This window comes from Halichoeres trimaculatus, unplaced genomic scaffold, assembly GCF_033239565.1.
Source record: "Halichoeres trimaculatus isolate MK-OKI-2021-1 unplaced genomic scaffold, fHalTri1.1 fHalTri1_scaffold_10, whole genome shotgun sequence".
NCBI classification, from domain to species: domain Eukaryota; kingdom Metazoa; phylum Chordata; class Actinopteri; order Labriformes; family Labridae; genus Halichoeres; species Halichoeres trimaculatus.
This window is the reverse complement of record NW_027437187.1, coordinates 12,395,057-12,418,604: the sequence shown is the minus strand read 5'-3', so window position 1 is coordinate 12,418,604 and position 23,548 is coordinate 12,395,057. Positions and strand designations below refer to the sequence as shown.

At 41.1% G+C, this 23,548-nt stretch overlaps 1 protein-coding gene across 5 annotated transcripts; it reads left to right on the top strand.

Annotated features, from left to right (window-relative positions):
* The first annotated feature begins 299 nt into the window (after positions 1–299).
* cnot1 (CCR4-NOT transcription complex, subunit 1) lies at positions 300–23,418 on the top strand. Of its 5 annotated transcripts, none has more exons than XM_074676719.1 (49): positions 300–460; positions 2,081–2,376; positions 2,489–2,596; positions 5,539–5,637; positions 5,889–5,957; positions 6,107–6,161; positions 7,418–7,621; positions 7,744–7,912; positions 8,055–8,181; positions 8,835–8,945; positions 9,267–9,437; positions 9,670–9,797; positions 9,931–10,171; positions 10,296–10,415; positions 10,677–10,799; positions 10,906–11,057; positions 11,266–11,416; positions 11,505–11,718; positions 12,042–12,182; positions 12,682–12,806; positions 12,925–13,211; positions 13,295–13,373; positions 13,510–13,746; positions 13,834–13,974; positions 14,061–14,240; positions 14,327–14,443; positions 14,531–14,641; positions 14,729–14,806; positions 15,019–15,196; positions 15,541–15,674; positions 15,799–16,095; positions 16,402–16,542; positions 17,012–17,116; positions 17,288–17,407; positions 17,527–17,721; positions 17,816–17,958; positions 18,106–18,214; positions 18,427–18,596; positions 18,887–19,118; positions 19,204–19,452; positions 19,768–19,931; positions 20,078–20,195; positions 20,342–20,443; positions 20,642–20,815; positions 21,020–21,169; positions 21,260–21,440; positions 21,704–21,836; positions 21,942–22,076; positions 22,255–23,418. In XM_074676719.1, exons 2-49 carry the CDS (start codon positions 2,275–2,277, stop codon positions 22,331–22,333), a joined length of 7,149 nt encoding a protein of 2,382 aa, XP_074532820.1. In that variant the 5' UTR covers positions 300–460; positions 2,081–2,274; the 3' UTR covers positions 22,334–23,418. The 5 variants fall into 5 exon arrangements, with proteins under 5 accessions (XP_074532820.1, XP_074532823.1, XP_074532821.1 ...); XM_074676722.1 differs by having other exon boundaries at positions 5,545–5,637; positions 12,042–12,167; positions 22,255–23,416; XM_074676720.1 differs by having other exon boundaries at positions 12,042–12,167; positions 22,255–23,416.
* The last annotated feature ends 130 nt before the right edge of the window (positions 23,419–23,548 follow it).

Here is a 23,548-nt window from a genome sequence, read left to right as displayed (position 1 = left end):
CTAATCCTTTCGTCAAACACCCATTCTGCAGTATGGGTATGAGGTAATTCATCGCTGGGATAAAACTCTTTGATTTTTGTGTTTGTTTGTTTTTTTAACCAGTTCCTTTAATAAAACAGCAAAGGGTTCTTAACATTTTCCTATTTTGCTTTGGGTTAGGGTTAGGGTTAGAAAGCAGAAAGGTAAGAGTAGAATAAAAAACGTTTTTTAAGAAATTATTGTACAGTTATTAAACGACTGCACCCGGCACTGGCCAGGTGTCTATCGGCGAGCACCGAGCGTTTATGTCGCGCGGATAAGCTCACGCACCCGTCTCTAACCGTGAGCGCGCCCTGGTGACAGTCGCCATTTTATTTTGAAAATCAAACTGAACTGGAGGCAAAGAGACCCTTCCATTTCGTCAAGTTTATTGTGAGAAACAAGAAGGGATGAACATCTGAATAACTTTCTTGGGAGCACGGTGAGAAACAAAACATTTGTGTTGAACTAACGTCAAGAGAGTCACGTTAAACCTATTAGCATCGATATTTATTCGAAACCTGGCCGTTAGCAACCAGCGCGGGGTAGTCTATTTGCTGAAAACCAGCTGTCATAATGCTCCTAGCAAAAGGGGTAACTACACGTTATTTTCGCAAAATAGACGTCTTTACATTACTGTAAACGTTAAGTTATTGTCAGAACTTAAATCGAAAGCAAAGTAGTTAAAAGTTTAACGTGTCACTTCAAGACAGTCGGCAGCTGAAGTACCTTTCGTGTTAGCGGTTTCATAGATTACTTGGAGCCCGTTCAAATAAGCTAACGTTTACAAGGTTAATGCTAACGCTAGCAGACACGATCTTACAAATACTCCGCAATACTCGCGGCCTATGAGCTTAGAACCGTTATGCTACTAGTGCGTCTGAAACCTTAATATCCGGCAAAGCATTCAAAATATAAAGCTATGGTTCCAAAATTGACAAATGTAGATGCGCTCATATCATAGTGCCGATTCATACACAACAGCTTGAAACGGTCTGCTGATGCTAAAGTTAGCTTCACGTACATGCTATTCTAATAGCATGAGCCCGTAGCCACACACAGTAGGAAACATTTCTGAATGATGGATGTCAGATATTAACCAATGGACAGGTAAAAATGGTAGGTAGGACTGTGTGTGTTGAAGCCACTTACCACGGTACAGTTTTTTGTTGCTGAAAACGTATTATGAAATTAACAGTGTATACTTTAGCTAAATTATTTAGTTAACATGTTGGCTAACGTCTTGAAGTTCTCATTAGCAAGTGTTAACCAGCATCATGGTGATAGCTGTCGTAGCCAGGTTTCCTTAGATGACCATTTATCAAAACGCTTAAGTCGTTTTAGTTAGCTACTCACTTTGCAATACACCAACATCATGTATATTTACTCTGTAATGCAGTCTACGTTTAGTTCTACTAAGGCTGCCAATGGACAACTGAATGGGTGCTAACTCACATTAGCTTGCGCTTTGTTTTGCGGAGTGAGTCCATATAAATTATCATTCTTGAAATTACTTGCTTGCTTCTCTCAATATAACACTAATTCTTACTTGATAAAGCTTTCATATTCTGTTTGCTAACCTAGCTTTTGAGATGCTTATGTCCTAGAACAGTATAATCAGGTTGACTTTTAGTCTGTTTGCCTCTTACTGAGCCCAGTCGAGGCCTAGTGAGATCTCCTGGCACGCCAAGTTTATATAACTCTGGAATCCCCGCTAGGATAGGGTACTGGACTGCTTTGCCTCCACTCATACTAGTGTACTCAGGGGGTTTTGATTGGCATAGACGGGCAAGGCCACCGAATGAAAATGATACTGTGTCTCCGGGTCTGTTTTGCTTGTAGGCCTTAAGCCTGTTACGGAGTTGTGTGCTTTCAGTAGATTGTAAATGTTGTCCTGCTACAATCAAAGTCTAGGTAACTTAGAGTTGAGAACAGTCAAGTGAGAAACTTATTCTGTCACTGATTATTCATGGTTTGCTTTATAGTAAATTTACATATACATACATCTTGTGTTACATTAATAATTTTGAACTTTTGTCTTTCTCTTTTTCTTTTACCACAGATGCTGAACTTGATTTTAAACTGAAGGACCCTACTTAGCACTGGTAGCCCCTGATCGGAAAATCCATTTGGAAGCCAACATTTTTCACACCTTTTGGGGGGGGGGAGCAGAAGTAACCTATCACTGAAGTGACTAAAGGGGAATAATGGTGATTTTGCGCCGTGCTCGGCCACCTGCTTCCGCCCCAACCAGCAATGAATCTTGACTCGCTCTCGCTGGCTTTGTCTCAAATCAGCTATCTGGTGGACAATTTAACGAAGAAAAATTACAGAGCCAGCCAACAAGAAATACAGCATGTACGTATTTGGTACAACAACAAACTTTTACAGGCTGTCAACAGAAAAACTGCTGTTTTAAATGTTTTACTCAGTCCATGTGTACTGATATTATCTGATTGTGCTCACCCAGATTGTAAATCGTCACGGTCCTGAGGCAGACAGGCATCTACTACGCTGTCTCTTCTCCCATGTGGATTTCAGTGGCGATGGTAAAAGCAGTGGCAAGGACTTTCACCAGGTAATTTTTGATGAAATTAAACAAGTTGAAAGTTTACACTTCACACTTTGCTCATCCTTCTAATTCAACTTTCCGTCTAACATGGGGAATTGTGTTTCATATACTCAGATTGTAACTTTCAGAAGATTTATGTTTATATGGAAATGTTAACTAGCATTTCTTTCCTAAAACTTATTAGCAGATTGCTGACAGCTGTAGTTAACATGAAATATTGATCTCAAGTAGAAAACATTAAATTTATTGACTGAGCTAAAAAGTTAATTCATTCATATGTTTTCACAAAACAGGCTCGACTTTGCTTGGAATTGCCCAAATCTTTTAAGTTTAAATAACAAAAAAAACAATGCAGGTTATTCAGTCAAAATAAGTTCTTTATTTCTTGACCCAACAATGAAGGTGGTGATATAGATGTTTTTTCTCTGTATAATTTTAGAACTTGAAAAATACAGTTTTTACATTTCTGTTAGTGCATCCAGGGATTAAAAAGGTAAAACATATGTTCCCTGTAAGTCGGTTCAAAAACAGCTGCTATGTTATGTTACACTGAAAAGACAACTTCACATATAGGACTTTCATAAGAGTTGTGTGTTAACCCCTACCAATCTCCTGCAGAATCACCAAATTATGAAACCAAAATTTGAATTAGAATCTCAAATGTCAACATCCATGAATGGAAATGAACCAGCCATGAAATCATGAAAGAAATAATAAGAGCTTTGCTTAGTTCACTGAAACATGAAACTTTTATGAATAATTTTTTTATGTATAATTTATACAGCAAGAAAAAGAAGTAACCATCAGAGTTAAAGGTCGACCGATATGGGTTTTTTGGGGGCCAATGCCGATGCTTTCCAAATTTGGGCAGCCGATGCCGATATGCATAGCCGATTTTTCCAATTTGATATTCAGGCCGATTGTTAAATAAATATATATTTATCACATTTTTGTGAAACACAGCAATTTCTGAGCAACTAAAAGAAATCTATTACAACAAGTTGTGTCCAGTCCTCTGAACATTTATTCAGCTTTCAAAACAATGAAATATTTTGTCTGAGTAAACACACAATGTAACAAGCAGTAGTAAACATTCACACTCTTCTTAAAATGTCAAAAAAGAAATTTAAACTTATAATATAATTTGAACAAAAGTATGTAATGTATCCAAGTGGTTCCACAAGTTTGAGGTGCTCATCTTTTTTGTGCCTGATCAAAAATTGCGTCATTTTATACAACGGATCAAAAATCGGCTTTTTAAAAGAAAATACGGCCGATGGCCGATAGAGACAAATGTCCAAATATCGGTCTACCTCTAATTAGAGTAACATTATCGGTTTCTGCAATACAGACCCATTTCATTTCCTCAAATGATCAAAGGCATTTTTCCTCCCATTTTGTGACATGGTGTCAAATGTAACAGACTTTTTTGAGTTTTGGATCCATTATAGTGTCTGCCAGATTACCAGCAAGAAAGTCATACAGATTTCTAAATTTTTTGCCAAAATAGTCTTGCAGTAAAAATAAAATCAAAGTGTTGACAGGGTTAGTAAGAACAGATCTCAGGCCTAATGTCTGTATCAGACATTTGCCGAAACTCTAACTTTAAATCCTTTACTCATTTTAAATGGAAAATTTGTGACCTTAGCTTTAGCAGTTGTTGAATGAAAAAGTGGCAGTGTTCAGTTTAGTTCTGCTTTAGTACAAAAGAAATAAGCATGCAAAGGCGAGCTGATCCCAGCATTTGGACGCTGGCTTTGTATTCAGCTGTAACTTCACAGTCGGCCTAATCAGCCAGGCTTTTCTCTCCAACAGAAAGGCCTGTTGTGAAAACCAGAGAGGCGTTCTCGCTTTAATCAAATTACAGGGTACATACAACTTTCAGCTACATGCACCACTTGAAAATTGATCACGCTGTGTTCATCACTGTAACTTCTGACAGTTATACCTTCACATCATTCTCACATGTCATAATTGGCGTATATCAGAAAAGAACTGACTTTGAACTTATGTTTTATACATTTTTTCTCTACATTATCAACAGTTACATCTTATTATCAAGTTAAAGGTACAAGGCCCCACAAAAGTTTGTGAACTTTACCAGTTTGTGCTCTTCGAGTCTTTGGCAACTCCAGTTATTAGCAAATGTATCCTGTGGCAAGCTTTAAGTCTTTTGCGTCTTGCTTCTGGATTATTATGCCCAGTCTTCCTAGCAGAATTCCTCCTGCTCAAAAGGTGTCTCGGAGAACAATGTGTGTGGTTAATCCAAAACTTATCAATTTCCTTGAAATACCTCATTTAAAATATGTTCTGGATCATTGTTGCTTCCCAAACTCTCACCATCAGACTCTTGCCTTTGAAGTTTCCTGTTATTGGATAGATAATTCTTATTTCAGCTGTGTTAAATACGTTTAACCCAGGGTTTTTAATCTTTTCAGAGCTTTAGGTATTGAAGTTAAATCAGTTTTGCTGGTAATTATTTTAACAGTTGTAACAGGTAGTTTGATACTCAGATGTTTTGTGATCAGTTGGTCGCAGTTATATGTTCACATACGTTTCAAACGGCTAAATCCTAACTGAATAATGGTCGTAGTGGAAAGTCATCATTTGTAACAGACTTCCCAGACTTTTGGACAGATTATTGTATGGGAGATGATCACTGTACTTTTATTTTTTTATGTAACAAATAAGAGAATAGTCTTGCTTTGAACTGTTCAGATTCAATTGTTTAAACTCTTTGCCTTACTTGACCTGGGTGCCCTTTCACTCTAACTTTGTAGATTGTTGATGCAGACTCATAATATTTTGTCAGTTTAAATTTTCAGGATATTAATGCTATCATTTAATGTTGACGCTTCATAGAATTCCTGTCTTACCTTGTTCTTCACTTGCCTCTGTTGTCCTCTCTCTCCCTTCCTCTCCCTGCTTTGCTTGTCAACTTGCCCAAGACACAGTTTCTGATCCAGGAGTGTGTGTCGCTGATATCGAAACCAAACTTTATCTCTACTCTCTGTTACGCTATCGACAATCCCCTGCATTACCAGAAGGTAAGAGGCTGATGCTGCCATTTCTGAACTTTCCTTAAGTATCCTGAATTTTCTGTACCACAGTCTTGTCACAGAGTCTTAGCACCAAGAGCAGGCAAAAAAAAAATCAAGTCACAAGCCGCAAAAACAGAAATAGTTTGGTTTTAGAAATAAAATTATTCTAATGCCTTTAAAATGCATGTGTACTGATATGTTGAAGCTTGTTGTATGTTTTGTATCAAGAAAACATTTAAAATAAAACTGTCTTTCAGAGTTTGAAGCCATCGGCCCACCTATTCACTCAACTGAGTAAAGTTCTAAAGCTCAGCAAGGTCCAGGAGGTAAGTCATCTCAACAGTGACTTTCAATAACTGTCACACATATATTGTACAGAACAGGCTTTGCATTTAAAGCAAGAACTATCTAAAGTAAGCCATAGACCCGGATACACAAATGCCTGAACTGAATTTTTTATTCTTTTATTTTCAAGGTGATATTTGGCCTTGCTCTGCTCAACTCCAGCAACACAGACCTTCGAGGTTTTGGTAAGTTACGATCTTGACATTTATAACCCTTGGTAGAGTTAAGCGTAGCACACTCAAACAACTTCCTGACAAATCTGTGATCTCTTTTTTTCATGCTTTTCTTGTTGGCCTGTACATTAAGTCTTTTGAAGAGTGGAAGGGTGGCGGATGTTTAGAAACACTATAAATAAACCAGTTTCAAAAGAAATAAATCAACTTGTTTCCTAGGTTTTATTCAAACAAGCAAAAAACTGGACAATGCGTTCTTATTTGTTTTTATTTGACCTTTATTTTACCAGGTTAAATGTTTGTGAACCAGTTCTCATTTACCATCAGAATAAGTGTGCCATTGCATATTGTCTTTTTGATATATAGACATGTTTTTATGCCTTGACAATATCTTGCACTCTTCTGTATAATCTAATCTAACTTGTAGAAAACTAATAGATCATCCAGTGAATGCGTAACATGAACTGTAGCCTATATATAGGGATGCACCAATCCAAATTTTCTGGGTCCAATACAGATACCAATACCTGGGCTTTGGGTTTTTAACGATACCAATCTGATACCAGTGTTAAATAATAACCTGAAGGCCCTAATGTAGGATAAGACTGGTAATGTTTTGGGTAAAGGCAAAAAATGAGTATACAGAATTACTTGGGTTAAATATTTATTTAAACTGTAAAACATGTGAATTTTTACCAGCAAAACAATGCTTCAGAATGTACAAAAATTAATATTCTGTTGTAAATGTTTATGCTCTGTAGACTGGTAATGCAGAAAAAAACATTTCAAATCAAATGGTTAGAAGCACCGATACAGATCCAGCTTTGAGGGGCACCCATACACAGATAGCCAAAACCAGGATCAGTATCTCTGCATCCCAATTTATATATACGATGTATAGTCTTAAGCCACTAGGTAGGCAGCAACCCTAGATTATAATGGTCACAGAAATTGTTTCGAAGGGCCACTTTTAGAAATAAACACAGTTTATTATAGATTTCTATGTCACAGAAAGTCACTCCTTGTTTGCCTTTTTCACACGACAAAAAACACAACTTCGAAAATGACGCACAAGCCACAGCTAAACGTATACCTTGTATAGAGTAAACTGACCTGTGCTGTTCTTCATGTAAAAGGATAATTGTGCAGACCTTGTCTCTGTCCTTTTCTACAAAAGATTCTCCTCCTCCAACCTCAGATGTTTTTATTTACCCTTTGAAGTGTTCCCACATCCTGTTCTCAACAGATTCTCTTTTGACTCTTTTCAGCTGCACAGTTCATAAAGCAGAAGCTCCCAGACCTCCTGCGGTCATACGTCGACGCCGATCTCGGAGGAAACCAGGAAGGTGGCTTCCAAGACATTGCTATAGAGGTCTTACACCTACTGCTCTCCCATCTACTGTTTGGCCAGAAGGGAGCCAGTGGGGTCGGGCAGGAGCAGATCGACGCCTTCCTCAAGACACTTTGCCGAGGTAAGGGGATCAACACAAACTTGGTTTGCCATCCAACCAATTTAAAGCATAGATATACCAGCAGTAAATGGCTTTGCAGTGTTTTTCAGTATTATTTTTCTAAAAAGTGTATCATTTGTTAGATTTCCCCCAGGAGCGCTGCCCTGTGGTGCTCGCACCACTGCTGTACCCTGAAAAACGGGACATTCTCATGGACAGGATTCTGCCAGACTCGGGGGAGTTAGCTAAGACCATGATGGAGAGTTCTCTTGCAGAATTCATGCAAGAAGTTGGTTATGGCTTCTGTGCAAAGTGAGTTGTTTTTAAGATGTATTTTCATGAAAATGCTGTTTGTAAAAGCCTCTTGAATTTTAAAAACCTGGCTGTGTGAACAACAGCTAAACTTTAACAAAAATCTGTTTCCTTTTCGTTGTCCCTTTGTGTGATTCCTCAGTTTGGATGAGTGCAGAAACATAATCATCCAGTATGGGGTGAGGGAGGTGACAGCCAGCCAGGTAGCCAGGGTCCTGGGTATGATGGCCCGTACGCACTCCGGCCTCACAGATGGTATCCCTCTGCAAGTAAGTGTTTTGTTTTCTCTGCTGTATTTGACCGAAATCTTAGTTTATGGACCAAAGAAAACACAAACATGCTTTTTTGATTTATTGTTAAATGACACTTAGTTAAAAAAAATTGAGGACTATGTTGTGCTGCAAACATCTAGATAATCATTGACACAGTGTCAGTCACCTGGAGCGGTTGGGTGAACTCTGGAGGTGGGTGGAGGAAGGCTAGTGAGGCTGTCTTTCAATCTTTGCCATAAGACATTTGATGCTTTGGAGCCTCAAACTTGGCAAGCACAGTGCTGTCTGATGGCATGTGAAACAATTCATCTTGAACACAGGCTCAGACATTTGACTGTGAAGCCTTGCTGTCCACTCAACTAATCCAGTTTTAGACCTTTGGTATTGTCTGCCTATCTCCAGTTAATTTCCTTTTAAAATGATGAGAGCAGCTCCACAAGCACTTTTAAGTTTTTAAATCAAAACATTAAATAATAAAAAGATGAAATGTTTTGAGTTGAGTTTGTTGGAGCAAAATGTGTAATCTGAATAAGTAACTTATAAGTTGAGTTTGGAACTATTTTAAAATATTTTTAAATTTGAAAAATTGTTCCATGATTGTCTTTCTTCGTGTGTTTCAAATTCATTTTCTTTTGTGTTTTCTGTTACAGTCCATCTCAGCCCCAGGAAGTGGTATTTGGAGTGATGGTAAAGACAAGAACGATGGTTCACAGGCACACACGTGGAACGTTGAGGTTCTCATCGATGTTGTGAAGGAAGTGGTAAGTGAAACCCTGTCCTGACAATAAATACTATTTGTTTGTGTTCTACTTTCAGTACAAGAGAAATCGAAAACTAAAAAGTGAGAAACACAGCTCCATTACAATGACAACCTTTTATTTTACTAGATTTGTAAAGCTTTGTGGACTGACTGTACTTAATTTTTTAATATTATCACTATATATGGATGTGGATTTTGTTGTGCTTTGAGAAAAATGCAATGAACAACATAGTCTATTATCAGTCTCATAAAAGGTTAGAAAATAAATCTATCATGATTATTTTTTTAACAGCTTTCAATGTTCCTTTTTTCTGTCCTTTAGAATCCCAACCTGAACTTCAAAGAGGTGACCTATGAACTTGACCATCCAGGCTTTGTAATCCGGGACAGTAAAGGCCTGCATATAGTGGTGTATGGCATCCAGAGGGGACTGGGCATGGAGGTTTTCCCGGTTGATCTCATCTACCGGCCCTGGAAACACGCTGAGGGACAGGTGATTAACCAATATCTTCTAAAACATGATAAAGTGGTGTAAAAAAGGGTTTGATTGTTGCAAAAAAATTAATTGTTGCCAAATCATAGACTTTGACTAAATTAAACTGAACAAACAATTAGTAAACCAATTAAAATGAAAGGACAGGTCATCTATCCAGACATTGCTCAGTTTATAGTGTTCAGTGATGTGATCCCTGTCTAAAGCCTTATGTCCATGTCTCTGTTTTCAGCTATCGTTCATTCAGCACTCTCTGATGAGTCCAGAGGTGTTCTGCTTTGCTGACTACCCCTGCCACACTGTGGCTATTGACATCCTTAAGGCCCCACCAGAGGATGATAACAGGGAGATTGCTACCTGGTATGGAACATTTGTTAGGGCAGTTGCTTTCTGTGTAGTCTGTGTAGTCTGATATATTAAATGTAGCTCAGTTAACCCAGGAGTTTCCAGAAGAACACCGTGTGTCTGACTCATGGTTTCCATTTGTTAACAGGAAAAGTCTGGACCTGGTGGAGAGCCTGCTCAGGCTGTCTGAGGTGGGTCAGTATGAGCAGGTGAAGCAGCTCTTTGGCTTCCCAATCAAGCACTGTCCAGACATGTTGGTGCTGGCGCTGCTGCAGATCTCCACTTCCTGGCACACTCTACGCCATGAGCTCATCTCAACCCTCATGCCCATTTTCCTGGGCAACCACCCGAACTCTGCCATCATCCTGCATTACGCGTGGCATGGACAGGTTGGTGTCACAAACTTCAGTTCTGTTTTGGCGAGTTTATTTTCAGTTTGGTGGTCATGGTTCTGATTTGTTTTCTTTTTCCCCGAACTGAATAAGTAACGTGTACCGGTGGTTATTTTTGCAGGGACAGTCTCCCTCCATTCGTCAGTTAATAATGCATTCAATGGCTGAGTGGTACATGAGAGGGGAACAGTATGACCAGGCAAAGCTTTCACGCATCCTTGATGTAGCCCAGGACCTAAAGGTTTGTTCGTTTATACTTATCACTGCCTCAAAACCAACTCCTTCAAGCTAAACAGAGTAATAAGGCTATACTGCTTAACTACACATGACCTAAACTTGATTATTGTTTTTCCTTGTGTGTGTCTGTTGTAATTTAGTAGTCCAAGTTAATAGTGTAAATGAGAGATAAATAGCCAGGTGTTGTCATCTTCATTCCTGATAGGATTTTTTAAATAATGGTAAAAATATGATGATTAATATGTTAATATTTTTTTCTCCCCAGTCTCTATCAATGTTGCTGAATGGTACTCCATTTGCCTTTGTTATTGACCTTGCTGCACTTGCCTCTCGCCGTGAATACCTCAAACTTGATAAATGGCTGACTGACAAAATCAGAGAGCACGGGGTAAGTGTTGGGTCTTACCTATATTCAGTCATTCTCCAGAAAATTTTACACACTGAGCATTCCACCCTCTACTGTGTGTAATAATCACTTGTTGTTTTTGTGTCAGGAACCGTTCATCCAGGCGTGTGTGACATTCCTGAAGCGGCGCTGTCCATCTATCATGGGGGGTCTGGCCCCAGACAAGGACCAACCCAAAAGTGCCCAGCTCCCCCCAGAGACCTTAGCCACCATGCTGGCCTGCCTGCAATCGTGTGCTGGGTTAGAGGCTTTCTGTTTGCATCTCTGTCACTTCTAGATTTTTGGCCTTTTATTTAATGTCAAATAAAGTCTGTAATACTCACACCCCTAAACACAGTGCAAAGTTCCCAACTCAGCTGCTCTCAGTTTCTACAGGCCCTTTCCCCTTTGTCATCTACATGTTTTTATCATGGTCTTAAGTTTAACATTTGATTCATTCTGTCTGCAGGAGCGTGTCACAGGAAGTGTCAGAGACTATCTTGACCATGGTTGCCAACTGCAGCAATGTAATGAATAAAGCCCGACAGCCACCACCAGGGGTGATGCCAAAAGGACGTGCCCCCAGTACCAGCAGCCTAGATGCCATCTCCCCAGTGCAGGTAAATACAAATGACTGGGTTTTGCATCTTCTTGAACTTTTGACGCTCTTTGTACTGACTCTCATCCTTTTCTTATACTTTTTTCCAGATGGACCCTCTTTCAGGCATGGGTTCCTTGAACCTTGGGGGCACTGCCACCTCTCACACTCAAAGCATGCAGGGTTTCCCAACCTCACTAAGTTCAGCTTTCAGTAATCCCCAATCCCCAGCTAAGGCTTTCCCTCCTCTCTCAAACCCAAACCCCAGCACACCGTTTGGGGGCATAGGCAGCTTGTCCTCCCAGCTTCCTGGTATGGATTCAGGTACGATGATATTTCATTACTTTTTTCTCATTCTGACGTTCTTGCTGAATTAGCAAACATACTTAACGAGGCTCTTGATGCTGTATGTTTTTGATGCTGTGAAAATCAGACAGGCATTTTTGTGTTATTAGTTACGTTGTTGCTTAAACTAAATATAAGTATGAAGTGTAAAATAAACTGAAGAACAGCTTAGGGTTCATACTTAATTCATGACATGTTAAGACAATTGGGATAAAAACATCAAAGCAGAATTTCCAGTTATCTCACAAAGGAAAATAGTTTAGGCTTGGATTAAAATGACTAATGGATTTTGTCACCTCCAGGTCCCTTGGGATCCGGCATTGGCTCTGGTATTGGTAGTGGTCTGGGGATGCCAGCAGTAAACACTGATCCTTTTGGTACCAGGAAGATGAGCACACCAGGGCTGAACCCGCCCACCTTTCAGCAGAGTAAGATGAAGGCCTGTAAGTGGTGGTGGTATTGGTGTGACTGAGAGCCCCGCCCTGCGTTGCTCAGAACTGTATTTCCTCTGCAGTAGAAATGGTAGTCTTGATTGACTATTGAATTCCAAACGCACTTCAGTGTGACTCTCTTTTTAAATCATAGGTTCCTCTAGTCTCAGAAAAACTACAGAGAAAGCTTTCGCATGGTTCAAACTTTGAGTCCTTTCATAGTATGTAGGTCTATGATATTGTCATAGTTTCTTTGGTCCAAAGAATCAGCAATCAAAAAATAGCAACAATGGCAGAGGAAATACAGATCAGTCTTCCATTCCTCGTCTGCTTATGCTGACAGCCCCACTTTAGAGTCATTTACCCAGTTCAAAAAGAAGTCTAACCTGACTCGATCAGTTAGAATGCTTTTTGATTCTAAATATACTCTTCTTTTATAAACACTGGGCTCCTACAAGTGTTCGAGTAAACAACAGTTATCATTATGTCTTCTTTTTTTCTTGTCTTTCAGCTGACCTTTCTCAGGTGTGGCCAGAGGCAAACCAGCACTTTAGTAAGGAGATAGACGATGAAGCAAACAGTTATTTTCAGCGGATCTACAACCACCCACCTCACCCAACCATGTCTGTGGATGAAGTATGTGCACAGTCATTCTTTGAGAGTAGTAGTTATAAATTCATTTCCTCTATATTCCTCAAGATGTTTCTTTTTGAGTTACATTTGTCTCACAGAGACCTAACCACTCTTTTGACAGGTTCTGGAGATGCTGCAGAGGTTCAAAGACTCAACCATCAAGCGGGAAAGAGAGGTGTTCAACTGCATGCTGAGGAACTTGTTTGAGGAGTACAGATTCTTCCCACAGTACCCAGACAAGGAGCTGCACATTACTGCCTGCCTTTTTGGAGGCATTATTGAGAAGGGTCTTGTTACGTACATGGCTCTTGGTTTGGCCCTTCGATATGTTCTCGAAGCCTTAAGAAAGCCCTACGGATCCAAGATGTATTATTTTGGAATTGCTGCCCTTGATAGGTTTAAGAACAGGTACTGAGCTGTTTCCTTTGGCATGATGTCCCTTTGTTTAGCTGTGACTTTGTTTATGACTAACATGCTATCAATATCACCAGGCTGAAGGATTACCCTCAATACTGTCAACATCTGGCCTCGATTGCCCACTTCTTGCAATTCCCCCACCACTTACAAGAGGTAATCAGGTTTCCTTAATTTATGCATTTCAATTTTTACTTTCTCTCTCTCTTTGTGGAAGAGGGAGAGGGCCCCTGTATACACAGTAAAAATTTAAATCTCCCGCTCTGTACTTTTAAATATCCTGTGTGTACAGTATATCGAGTATGGCCAACAGTCACGGGACCCTCCGGTGAAGATGCAAGGGTCCATCACCACCCCTGGCAGTCTGGCATTGGCACATGTACAAGCCCAGTCTCAGCCCGGGGTCCCCAAAGCTTCACAGCCTGGCCAGCCCAGCACCCTGGTCACCACCACCACGACTACAACCACAGTGGCAAAGACCACCACCATCACAAGACCAACGCCCAGCAGCTTCAAAAAAGATGTACCTGTGAGTGTGGTTTTGTTGATGCATGCCTTATCAGTGAGCATTTGAGTATTAGCTGCAGTGTTTTATTGTTGTTGAACCTACTTGCAGCCTTCCATCAACACAACCAACATCGACACTCTGCTGGTGGCCACTGACCAAACAGAAAGGATTGTAGAGCCCCCAGAGAATGTTCAGGAGAAGATTGCTTTCATCTTCAACAATCTTTCCCAGTCAAACATGACACAGAAGGTACAGTGAAGCAGAGCAAATGTAGCTTCATCCTAAATCATGGGAGTATGAGAAACATTTTATAAACATCTATTCCTTTTCTTCAGGTTGAGGAGTTAAAAGAGACTGTGAAGGAAGAGTTTATGCCCTGGGTGTCTCAGTATCTGGTAATGAAGCGTGTCAGCATTGAGCCCAACTTCCACAGTCTCTATTCCAACTTTTTGGACACTCTGAAGAATCCTGAGTTTGTCAAGATGGTCCTCAATGAGACTTACAGGAATATCAAGGTACAACTGCTTCTAAAATATCCTCGTGAAGAGTTTTTTGCCTGCTGGAGTTCATTTTCATTAAATTTTCCTTCTTTTTCTCTTAGGTTCTGTTGACCTCTGACAAGGCAGCTGCAAATTTCTCAGATCGCTCCCTGCTGAAGAACTTGGGTCACTGGTTGGGCATGATTACACTGGCCAAAAACAAGCCCATTCTTTACACAGTAAGATCTTCTTATGTTTTTAATCATGTGATGCAGGGAATCTGTTGTCAATTCCAGCTGACTTGACACATTTTTAATCTGTTACAGGACCTGGAGGTGAAGTCTCTGCTGTTGGAAGCCTATGTGAAAGGCCAACAGGAACTGCTTTATGTTGTTCCCTTTGTAGCAAAAGTTTTGGAGTCCAGTCTTCGCAGCATGGTGAGTAAATCTTATCTGATCGGACCACTGGACTCTAGATTTAGGTTTTTATTTGGTTTTATTTAATCTGTGTTTATGTTATTGTAGGTCTTCAGACCCCAGAACCCCTGGACCATGGCCATAATGAATGTTCTTGCTGAACTGCATCAAGAACATGACCTCAAGGTAACCCGAGCTAACCTTTAGCCACACGTATAATGTTCTCTAGACAGTGATAGTGACTGTGCTTCTAAACTTGCTACCCGGTTTATCTTATCTATCTTAATGTTTACCCTTATAGCTGTTATGAAAGTCACAATCAAACCACTATTAAAAAAAATCTTCTGAAATATAAAAAAAGTAACTTGCTGCTCACATTTTTTCCTTGTTCACTACAGCTGAATCTAAAGTTTGAGATTGAAGTTCTGTGTAAGAACTTGTCTCTGGACATCAACGACCTCAAACCGGGGAACTTACTGAAGGACAAAGAGAAGCTGAAGAGCCTGGAAGAGCAGCTGTCTGCGCCAAAGAAGGAGACGAAGCCTCCAGAAGAGATGCTGCCAGTTTCTACCACAGGTGAATGCCCCTTTTAGGCTTTTTGCAGTGAGCTACTTTTATTCTGTTCTGCATCGAATGTGTTCAATTCCTTGTTGACTTTCAAAATATCTTATTTGTTTGCCTCTGGCGTATTAAAATTTAACCACGGTGGCAATTGTTTCTGTTTTCAACATGTTTGTCAGTTTTTTGTTGATTGTGTTCCTGCTTCGTTTTAAAACATTTGTCCATATAGCACTGTATTTCTCATTTGTGTTGCTTGTATGTTTGCTTTCTGCCTGTGTTGATTGGAAAATCTGCCTTTTCTTGTGATTTTAATCAAATGAGCGTTTTGTGACCAACAGGAGACTTTGTTCCATTTGCAGCTCCTCCATCAACCCCAGCTGCAACCACCACCACCTGCACAACCACTGGGCCCCCCACTCCACAGTTCAGCTATCATGACATTAATGTGTATGCCTTAGCAGGCCTGTCTCCACACATTAACATAAATGTCAACGTAAGTATTGATGACCTCCAAACCACTAACGCAGAACTGTATGTTAACTCTCTTCTGATTAGTATTTCTTGCTGCTCATCTTTCTGATTGTTTTCTTTTTCCCTCTTGATGCTTCCATTTTCAGATCCCTCTGCTTCAGGCCCATCCTCAGCTAAAGCAGTGTGTAAGACAGTCAGTGGAGCGAGCTGTCCAGGAGCTGGTTCACCCCGTGGTTGACCGCTCTATCAAAATTGCCATGACAACCTGCGAGCAAATCATCAGAAAGGACTTTGCCTTGGATTCAGAAGAGTCCCGCATGCGTGTTGCAGCCCACCACATGATGAGAAACCTGACCGCTGGCATGGCCATGATCACCTGCCGGGAGCCTCTGCTCATGAGCATCGCCACCAACCTTAAAAACAGCTTTGCTGCTGCACTGCGGGTGAGCTAAATACCTAGATTTGGGATGATACCTTTAATTGCTGGATATTCAGAGGCAGAGCTGAGTTGATATTTTTTTAGACACTACAGGTGCAGCTTAAAATTAGAGACAGTGTTTTATATTTTCTTAGCTATCAAAGTTAAATTGAAAAAACAAACTTGAAACAATTCAGTTCACATATAGCGAGCTCAAAATATATATTTTTACCTTCTTGAATAACTTTTTAGAAATATTTAATATACAAGTTTTGAGACACATATGTATGTACAGACCTTTTGTATTTAACTTGAGGACATTGTTCTGCAGGCACCAACCCCTCAGCAGAGGGAGATGATGGAAGAGGCCGCAGCCAGGATTGCCCAAGACAACTGTGAACTGGCATGCTGTTTCATTCAGAAAACAGCTGTGGAGAAGGCAGGTCCTGAAATGGACAAGAGACTTGCCACGGTGAGACTTTAGGAAAGATGTATCCAACAGCAAGTATGAACGTGTTTCCAGTTTATGAACATGGCTTGAGTCATCTTGGCTTAGGGGCCATGGAAATAATTTGCCATGAAGTTTATAATTGATGGATGGTTTTCTTAAGTCTGAGTTTTGAAGTCAAATAGTTTTTCTTTTCATTGAAAGTTGAAAACTATGATAAAACTTATTCACCGGGAAAAAGCATTGCCTATGGCTGTACTCAAAGCCTACGTCACTTCCAACATGACCGTGACAGCTGATTTGCTTCTTACACCCGTTTCAGAAACGCAGAGGGAGACTGTGTCCATTAATTATACAGTCTGTGATTTCCAATCAACATAGGATGCAGATATTTGTCAAAAATATGAATTGTTTGATTATCATTTAGTTTTAAGTGGATAGATTTTGTATCCTGTATGTTATCTCATAACTCAAGTAATCTCTTCTCTTCCAGGAGTTTGAGCTGAGAAAGCATGCACGTCAAGAAGGCCGTCGCTACTGTGATCCCGTAGTTCTGACTTACCAGGCTGAGCGCATGCCTGAGCAGATCAGACTCAAGGTACGATCTCTGCTTAAGCTATGAAATAACAAGGAAGAAACACAATAGTTAGGATCCATGTATGCTACTTACAGTTTAAGATCTATCCTAACTTATTTCATAATACATTTTACTCAGTGCAGAGTCAGAGCAATAAAAATTAATGTTTGAACCTTTGTGTTTGTCATGTAGGTGGGAGGAGTGGACCCCAAACAGCTGGCTGTATATGAGGAGTTTGCAAGGAATGTACCAGGTTTCTTACCCAGCAATGATCTCTCTCAGCCCACTGGCTTCTTGGCTCAGCCCATGAAGGTACGTTCTTTTAATGTCTTAGAGGCTTAGTTAAACTCTGTGGCAGCGCTGGTTACACTGAGAAGTGGAGCAGTTGAAATCCTCACACAACTCAACTCTGCATCTTTCTGTGTCTGCAGCAACAGGCCTGGGCTACAGATGACGTGGCCCAGATCTATGATAAATGCATGGCAGACTTGGAGCAACATCTCCATGCCATCCCTCCAGCTCTTGCCATGAACCCCCTCACCCAGGCTCTGCGCAGCCTGCTGGAAGCTGTGGTTTTGGCCCGAAACTCGAGAGACGGCATCGCTGCTCTTGGCCTGCTGCAGAAGGTAGAGTGCTCATCATACAGCAGCAGATCAGTGTAAGAGAGGCAGAGTTAAAGATCAGTCTATGCTAACCTAAGCTTATTTCTCTTTGTCAAAGGCTGTGGAGGGTCTTCTCGATGCTACTAGTGGGGCCGATGCCGACTTGCTGCTGCGCTACAGAGAGTGCCATCTGCTGGTGCTTAAAGCCCTGCAGGATGGACGTGCCTATGGACCACAGTGGTGCAACAAGCAGATCACCAGGTGAGGACATGTTTCATACACCATTATTAACATTAACCCTTATTGATGTAACAGTACTGTTCTTTGATCGGATATTAAAATCTCATGATGTGTTGTGTCAGGACACAAATCAGTGATCTACAAATGTCTTTTGCTGTTTGCTTGCAGGTGTCTGATTGAATGCCGCGATGAGTACAAATACAACGTGGAGGCAGTTGAGCTTCTGATCAGGAACCATCTTGTCAATATGCAGCAGTATGACCTACATCTGGCACAGGTGCACATTCTGTCTCTCACAGTCCTTTTTTTTCTACTCAATGAGAATGTTTTTGGACTTTGTCTTCGCTGTAGTGTGTACTTTAATGTGTAGTTGAGTATTAGCTTGTCAAACTTTAAACTAATATTCATTATAAAAACAACGACCTGGTTTAGAAAGACTAAATGTTCTGAGTATAATCACAAACCATTGTGTTTTTTTTTTTCTTCCAGTCGATGGAAAATGGACTACACTACATGGCCGTTGCTTTTGCCATGCAGTTGGTGAAGCTTCTGCTGGTGGATGAACGCAGTGTGAGCCACGTCACGGAGGCTGACCTTTTCCACACAATCGAGACCTTAATGAGGACCTGTGCACACTCCAGAGCAAACGCACCTGAGGGGTAAACAACTGATGTGTTAAAACTCACTCATATGGATTATTTGTGTGTGTTGTATATTTTATACCAAAAACAACTGATAGAAAAGTCAATGAATGTTTTGAAAAAGGACAGCAAATGAGGACATAAGGTTCACATAGAAATGATTTGAAGTATAAAAAGTATCAAATTGGATTAATTATTAAACTATCACTGAGTGCCCACAATGTGAGTCATAGATGTAACAGACAGAAATTTTCTGTCAACTTTAAATGTTTAGAAAGGTTGTATCTAACCTGTTTTCTCTTACCCAGACTCCCCCAGCTGATGGATGTCGTTCGCTCCAACTATGAGGCCATGATCGACCGTGCTCACGGTGGGCCTAATTTCATGATGCACTCTGGGATTTCCCAGGCTTCAGAATATGATGATCCTCCAGGCCTGAGAGAGAAGGCAGAGTACCTCCTGAGAGAATGGGTCAACCTGTATCACTCAGCTGCTGCTGGCAGGGACAGCACCAAAGCTTTCTCAGCCTTTGTTGGCCAGGTAAGAGTACATTAATCTTAGTTTGGCTCACTTCAATCCAGATGACCCAAATTCATCGTTTCTAATGTTCTTCTTTGACCTCTAGATGCACCAGCAGGGAATCCTGAAGACAGATGATCTGATCACAAGGTTCTTCCGGCTTTGCACAGAAATGTGCGTGGAGATCAGCTATAGGGCACAAGCAGAGCAGCAGCACAACCCAGCAGCCAGTGCAGCCATCATCAGGGCCAAGTGTTATCACAACCTGGATGCCTTTGTTAGACTCATCGCCCTGCTGGTCAAACACTCAGGGGAGGCCACAAACACAGTGACAAAAATCAACCTCCTCAACAAGGTACAGTAACACAACCAACCACTACTGTTATGTTCATGGCATTTCAAGAAACAGTTCAAAAACTTTTAGCATTTGCAGAATACTCAGACCAGTTTTGGGTTAGATTGTAATGTTTATATCAAAGAGAAAACTGATCCACAGCTGTGTTCTAATTCAGTCAGACCAACATGTTAACATTTGTTTTAGAAGTTATTTGTTTTATGAACAAACACATACAAGTGATCTTTCATTTTGTTCTGTATTGTTATATAAATGTAGTGAGTCAATGATCTGCTGCTTTATTTGACTCTAATACCACCCTTTGATGTCATTTAGGTGCTGGGTATCGTGGTTGGGGTGTTGATCCAGGACCATGATGTCCGACAGACTGAATTCCAACAGCTGCCATACCATCGAATTTTCATCATGCTGCTGCTGGAGCTCAACGCTCCCGAGCATGTCCTCGAGACCATCAACTTTCAGACGCTCACAGCTTTCTGGTACGGCATCCACAAGATCCTGATCTTATGTGAAAGGAGTCCTTATGCAAGCTGTTGCCCTGAAATTGAATGTTTTTGAAATGGGTCTGTATCATTAGGACTGCTGCACTTTGCTTCAGACTCACATTTTCTTTTTATTCCCACAGCAATACCTTCCACATCCTGAGACCCACCAAAGCACCTGGCTTTGTTTATGCCTGGCTGGAACTCATCTCCCATCGTATCTTTATTGCCAGGATGCTAGCACACACACCACAGCAGAAGGTATTTCACAACAAAGCAGAAATGTTTCCCTCAGACAATATGAAGTCAAATCACTGTGCCTAGTCGTTTCATGAACAAAGTCTGCTGCTTTTTCTGTGCTTTGGGTTTTCTCCACTTTGGTTTAAAACATGGATGTTGTGTTGAAGGGTTGGCCCATGTACGCACAGCTGCTGATTGATCTCTTCAAGTACCTGGCCCCGTTCCTGAGGAATGTAGAGCTCAACAAACCTATGCAAATCCTCTACAAGGTGAACTTTTTATTGCTTTACACTTGTCTGGGAGCTTCCTGAAAAACCTGGCATTGAGCATTTTCTCTTGACTAAATTCAGCCTTTACTAGACGATAACTGATCAAGTTGTTTCAATTATAGGCTAGCTTTGATGGTTTCAGTACATTTCCAGCTCTTGTTTCAATAAAACCTTCAATTGTTCTTCTTTGCTGTTCAGGGCACACTCAGAGTGCTCCTGGTCCTGCTGCATGACTTCCCAGAGTTCCTGTGTGACTACCATTACGGCTTCTGTGATGTAATCCCACCCAACTGCATCCAGCTCCGCAACCTCATCCTGAGTGCCTTTCCACGCAACATGAGGCTCCCCGACCCCTTCACGCCCAACCTGAAGGTAACATTCACACACCCAAAGCACTGACCCACCTGTGAGCTGATATCATGGGGTGCTGTTGAGTTCAGAGCATCACAACCTGTTTGGTTTGTTTGACACACTTTGTGTTTTGATGTGAGGCAGTCTGAAGAAGCCCTGTTTGAGCTTTTTTTCAGAGAGGAGTCATGACTTCATGAATGTTTCTTTTTAACTACCTCTTTGCAGGTGGACATGCTGAGTGAGATCAACATTGCTCCACGCATCCTCACCAACTTCACAGGTGTCATGCCCTCCCAGTTCAAGAAGGATCTAGACTCTTATCTCAAGACTCGTTCACCAGTCACTTTCCTGTCTGAGCTGCGCAGCAACCTGCAGGTAGAAACAGTGTTCAGCTTCACTGTTGTGAGCTGTGTTGTTAAAAATAAAAGAAGTAAGTGACTAAAATTTGTGTTTCTCTTGTTTCAGGTGTCGAATGAGCCTGGAAACCGCTATAACATCCAGCTGATCAACGCTTTGGTGCTGTACGTAGGCACCCAGGCTATTGCTCACATCCACAACAAGGGCAGCACCCCCTCCATGAGCACCATCACACACTCTGCACACATGGACATCTTCCAGAACCTGGCAGTGGATCTGGACACTGAGGGTAATCATTTTACACATCATCTTTGTCTACTCAGATGGCTGAGAAGTCTGCACATTTTAGATCTTTTCTGCCTCTTGTGAACAGTTTAATATCAAGAGTTTTGCATTAGTTTGTATTCACACTGTTTGCTCTGTAAAATCTGAATTAGTGAAAGTTTCATGAAAAAGCTATGAAAAAGAAATCTTGTGTATAAATATGTGGATTTAAAAACAAACTGCCAAAAACAGATCTTTCTGACCAGGCTCCTTTTGTCATCTTCTCAGGGCGCTACCTGTTTCTGAATGCGATCGCCAATCAGCTGCGCTACCCCAACAGCCACACTCACTACTTCAGCTGCACCATGCTCTACCTGTTTGCTGAGGCCAACACAGAGGCCATCCAGGAGCAGATCACAAGGTGAGACAGAGACAGGTCATAATTATTCCAGTAGAAGGAATATGTAAAGCCATCACAGAGTTAAACAAGGATGTACTAAGTCTGAGCTTTCTGCTCCTCTTTCAGGGTTTTGTTGGAGAGGCTGATTGTGAACAGGCCTCACCCATGGGGTCTCCTCATCACCTTCATCGAGCTGATCAAGAACCCTGCCTTCAAGTTCTGGAGCCATGACTTTGTGCACTGTGCCCCTGAGATTGAAAAGTAGGTCCAGTGTGACAGGAGAGCCTGGTTTTGTGTTAAAGTGTCAGAGTGCCAGCAGGAGAAATTCTTTGTTTTGTTGTTGTAGGGAGGTGTTTTTAAAGAACATTATGATATAAAGTGAAGTTGTGTGAGTTCTGCCAGCTTAACACGGTACCTGTCCTCCCCTCTCCTCCTCCAGGCTGTTCCAGTCTGTGGCCCAGTGCTGCATGGGACAGAAACAGGCCCAGCAGGTGATGGAGGGCACCGGTGCCAGCTAGCCTGTGTACCAGCCAGCTTGTAGCCCTCGGGAGAGATGCCGCGGCCTTGACCCACTTTCCCCACCTCCTACACAAACACATACACACCTCTCCCACTGTACTGTTGGCACTGGATAAACTGGCACCCACAGTCGTTTGAGATGTGGATCAAAGGACTACTGCTCACGGATCTAAGGAGTTAAATTTTTGTTGATCCCTTTGGGGCTGAGTTGAGATGGAGAGTATGGATTGAGATATGCTGTTTAATATACTTTTTTTGATGCTTTGATGTAAATATTGGAAAAAAGGGAGAACGGGAGCATAGCTAAGGGGAGAGAATTGCACATGTCAAATAAATGTAAAGACATGTAAAGACATCTAAACACATTTTCACTCACTACCAAAGTCCTTGGTTTGCTTCCTCCCACACAAATCCTGTTTTTTTCTGACTTTTTTTTGCTTTCAGAGGCTGACTGGTAGATGATTGAAGAAAAAAAAGCTGCCTGCTACTTTTGTTCGATTCCTTTTTTTCCCTGAGTGGGACAGGAAGATGGAGTTCAGTCTCCCTGGTGGGGTGGGGGTCTGCTCCAGGTGTGTTGGTGGAGACAATTTGCTGACAGTTTGACTAGTTGAAGCTGGCTCTGGAAGTCTCTCCCTGGCACTTGTAAATTGTTCAAAGTGATGGTTACATCGTATCTTGACAATTTGTACAAAGATCCAAATTGAAGAACAACAATAGAAGGACCAATACAGCCCATTTTGTAACATTTTGAATGTTTTGTAAATGTATTGGTCCATGTGTTGTATTTTGTAGTCCTTTCTAGTTTGCCTTTAGTTCTTGCTACTTAACTGCAGTATGCGTACATACAGGAAATAAAGCATTCAAACTGCAATTCATCTGTGTTCATTCACGGTCATCAGACCTGGTGCTAATCTATCACACTGGTGAAGTAGGTATCATTAATCATAAATCATACTTATTCACCATTTATTTCCTCCCACTCTAGATACAGCTGTCAACATTTGGCATTTTGAGTTTACATTTGTCTTTGAAGTTTGAGTTCTGACATCGTGTCTTTCGTCACCCCATTCTCTTTTGAAACACCCCCTCTGTCGTCAGACTTGTTATGTACTTTATTATGTTTTTGCAGGATGGGATTATCACAAAGCAAACACAGCAGATGAACAGTTTGGATGTGTTACTTATCCAGTGTGTCAGCTAGCAGGCACACTGGT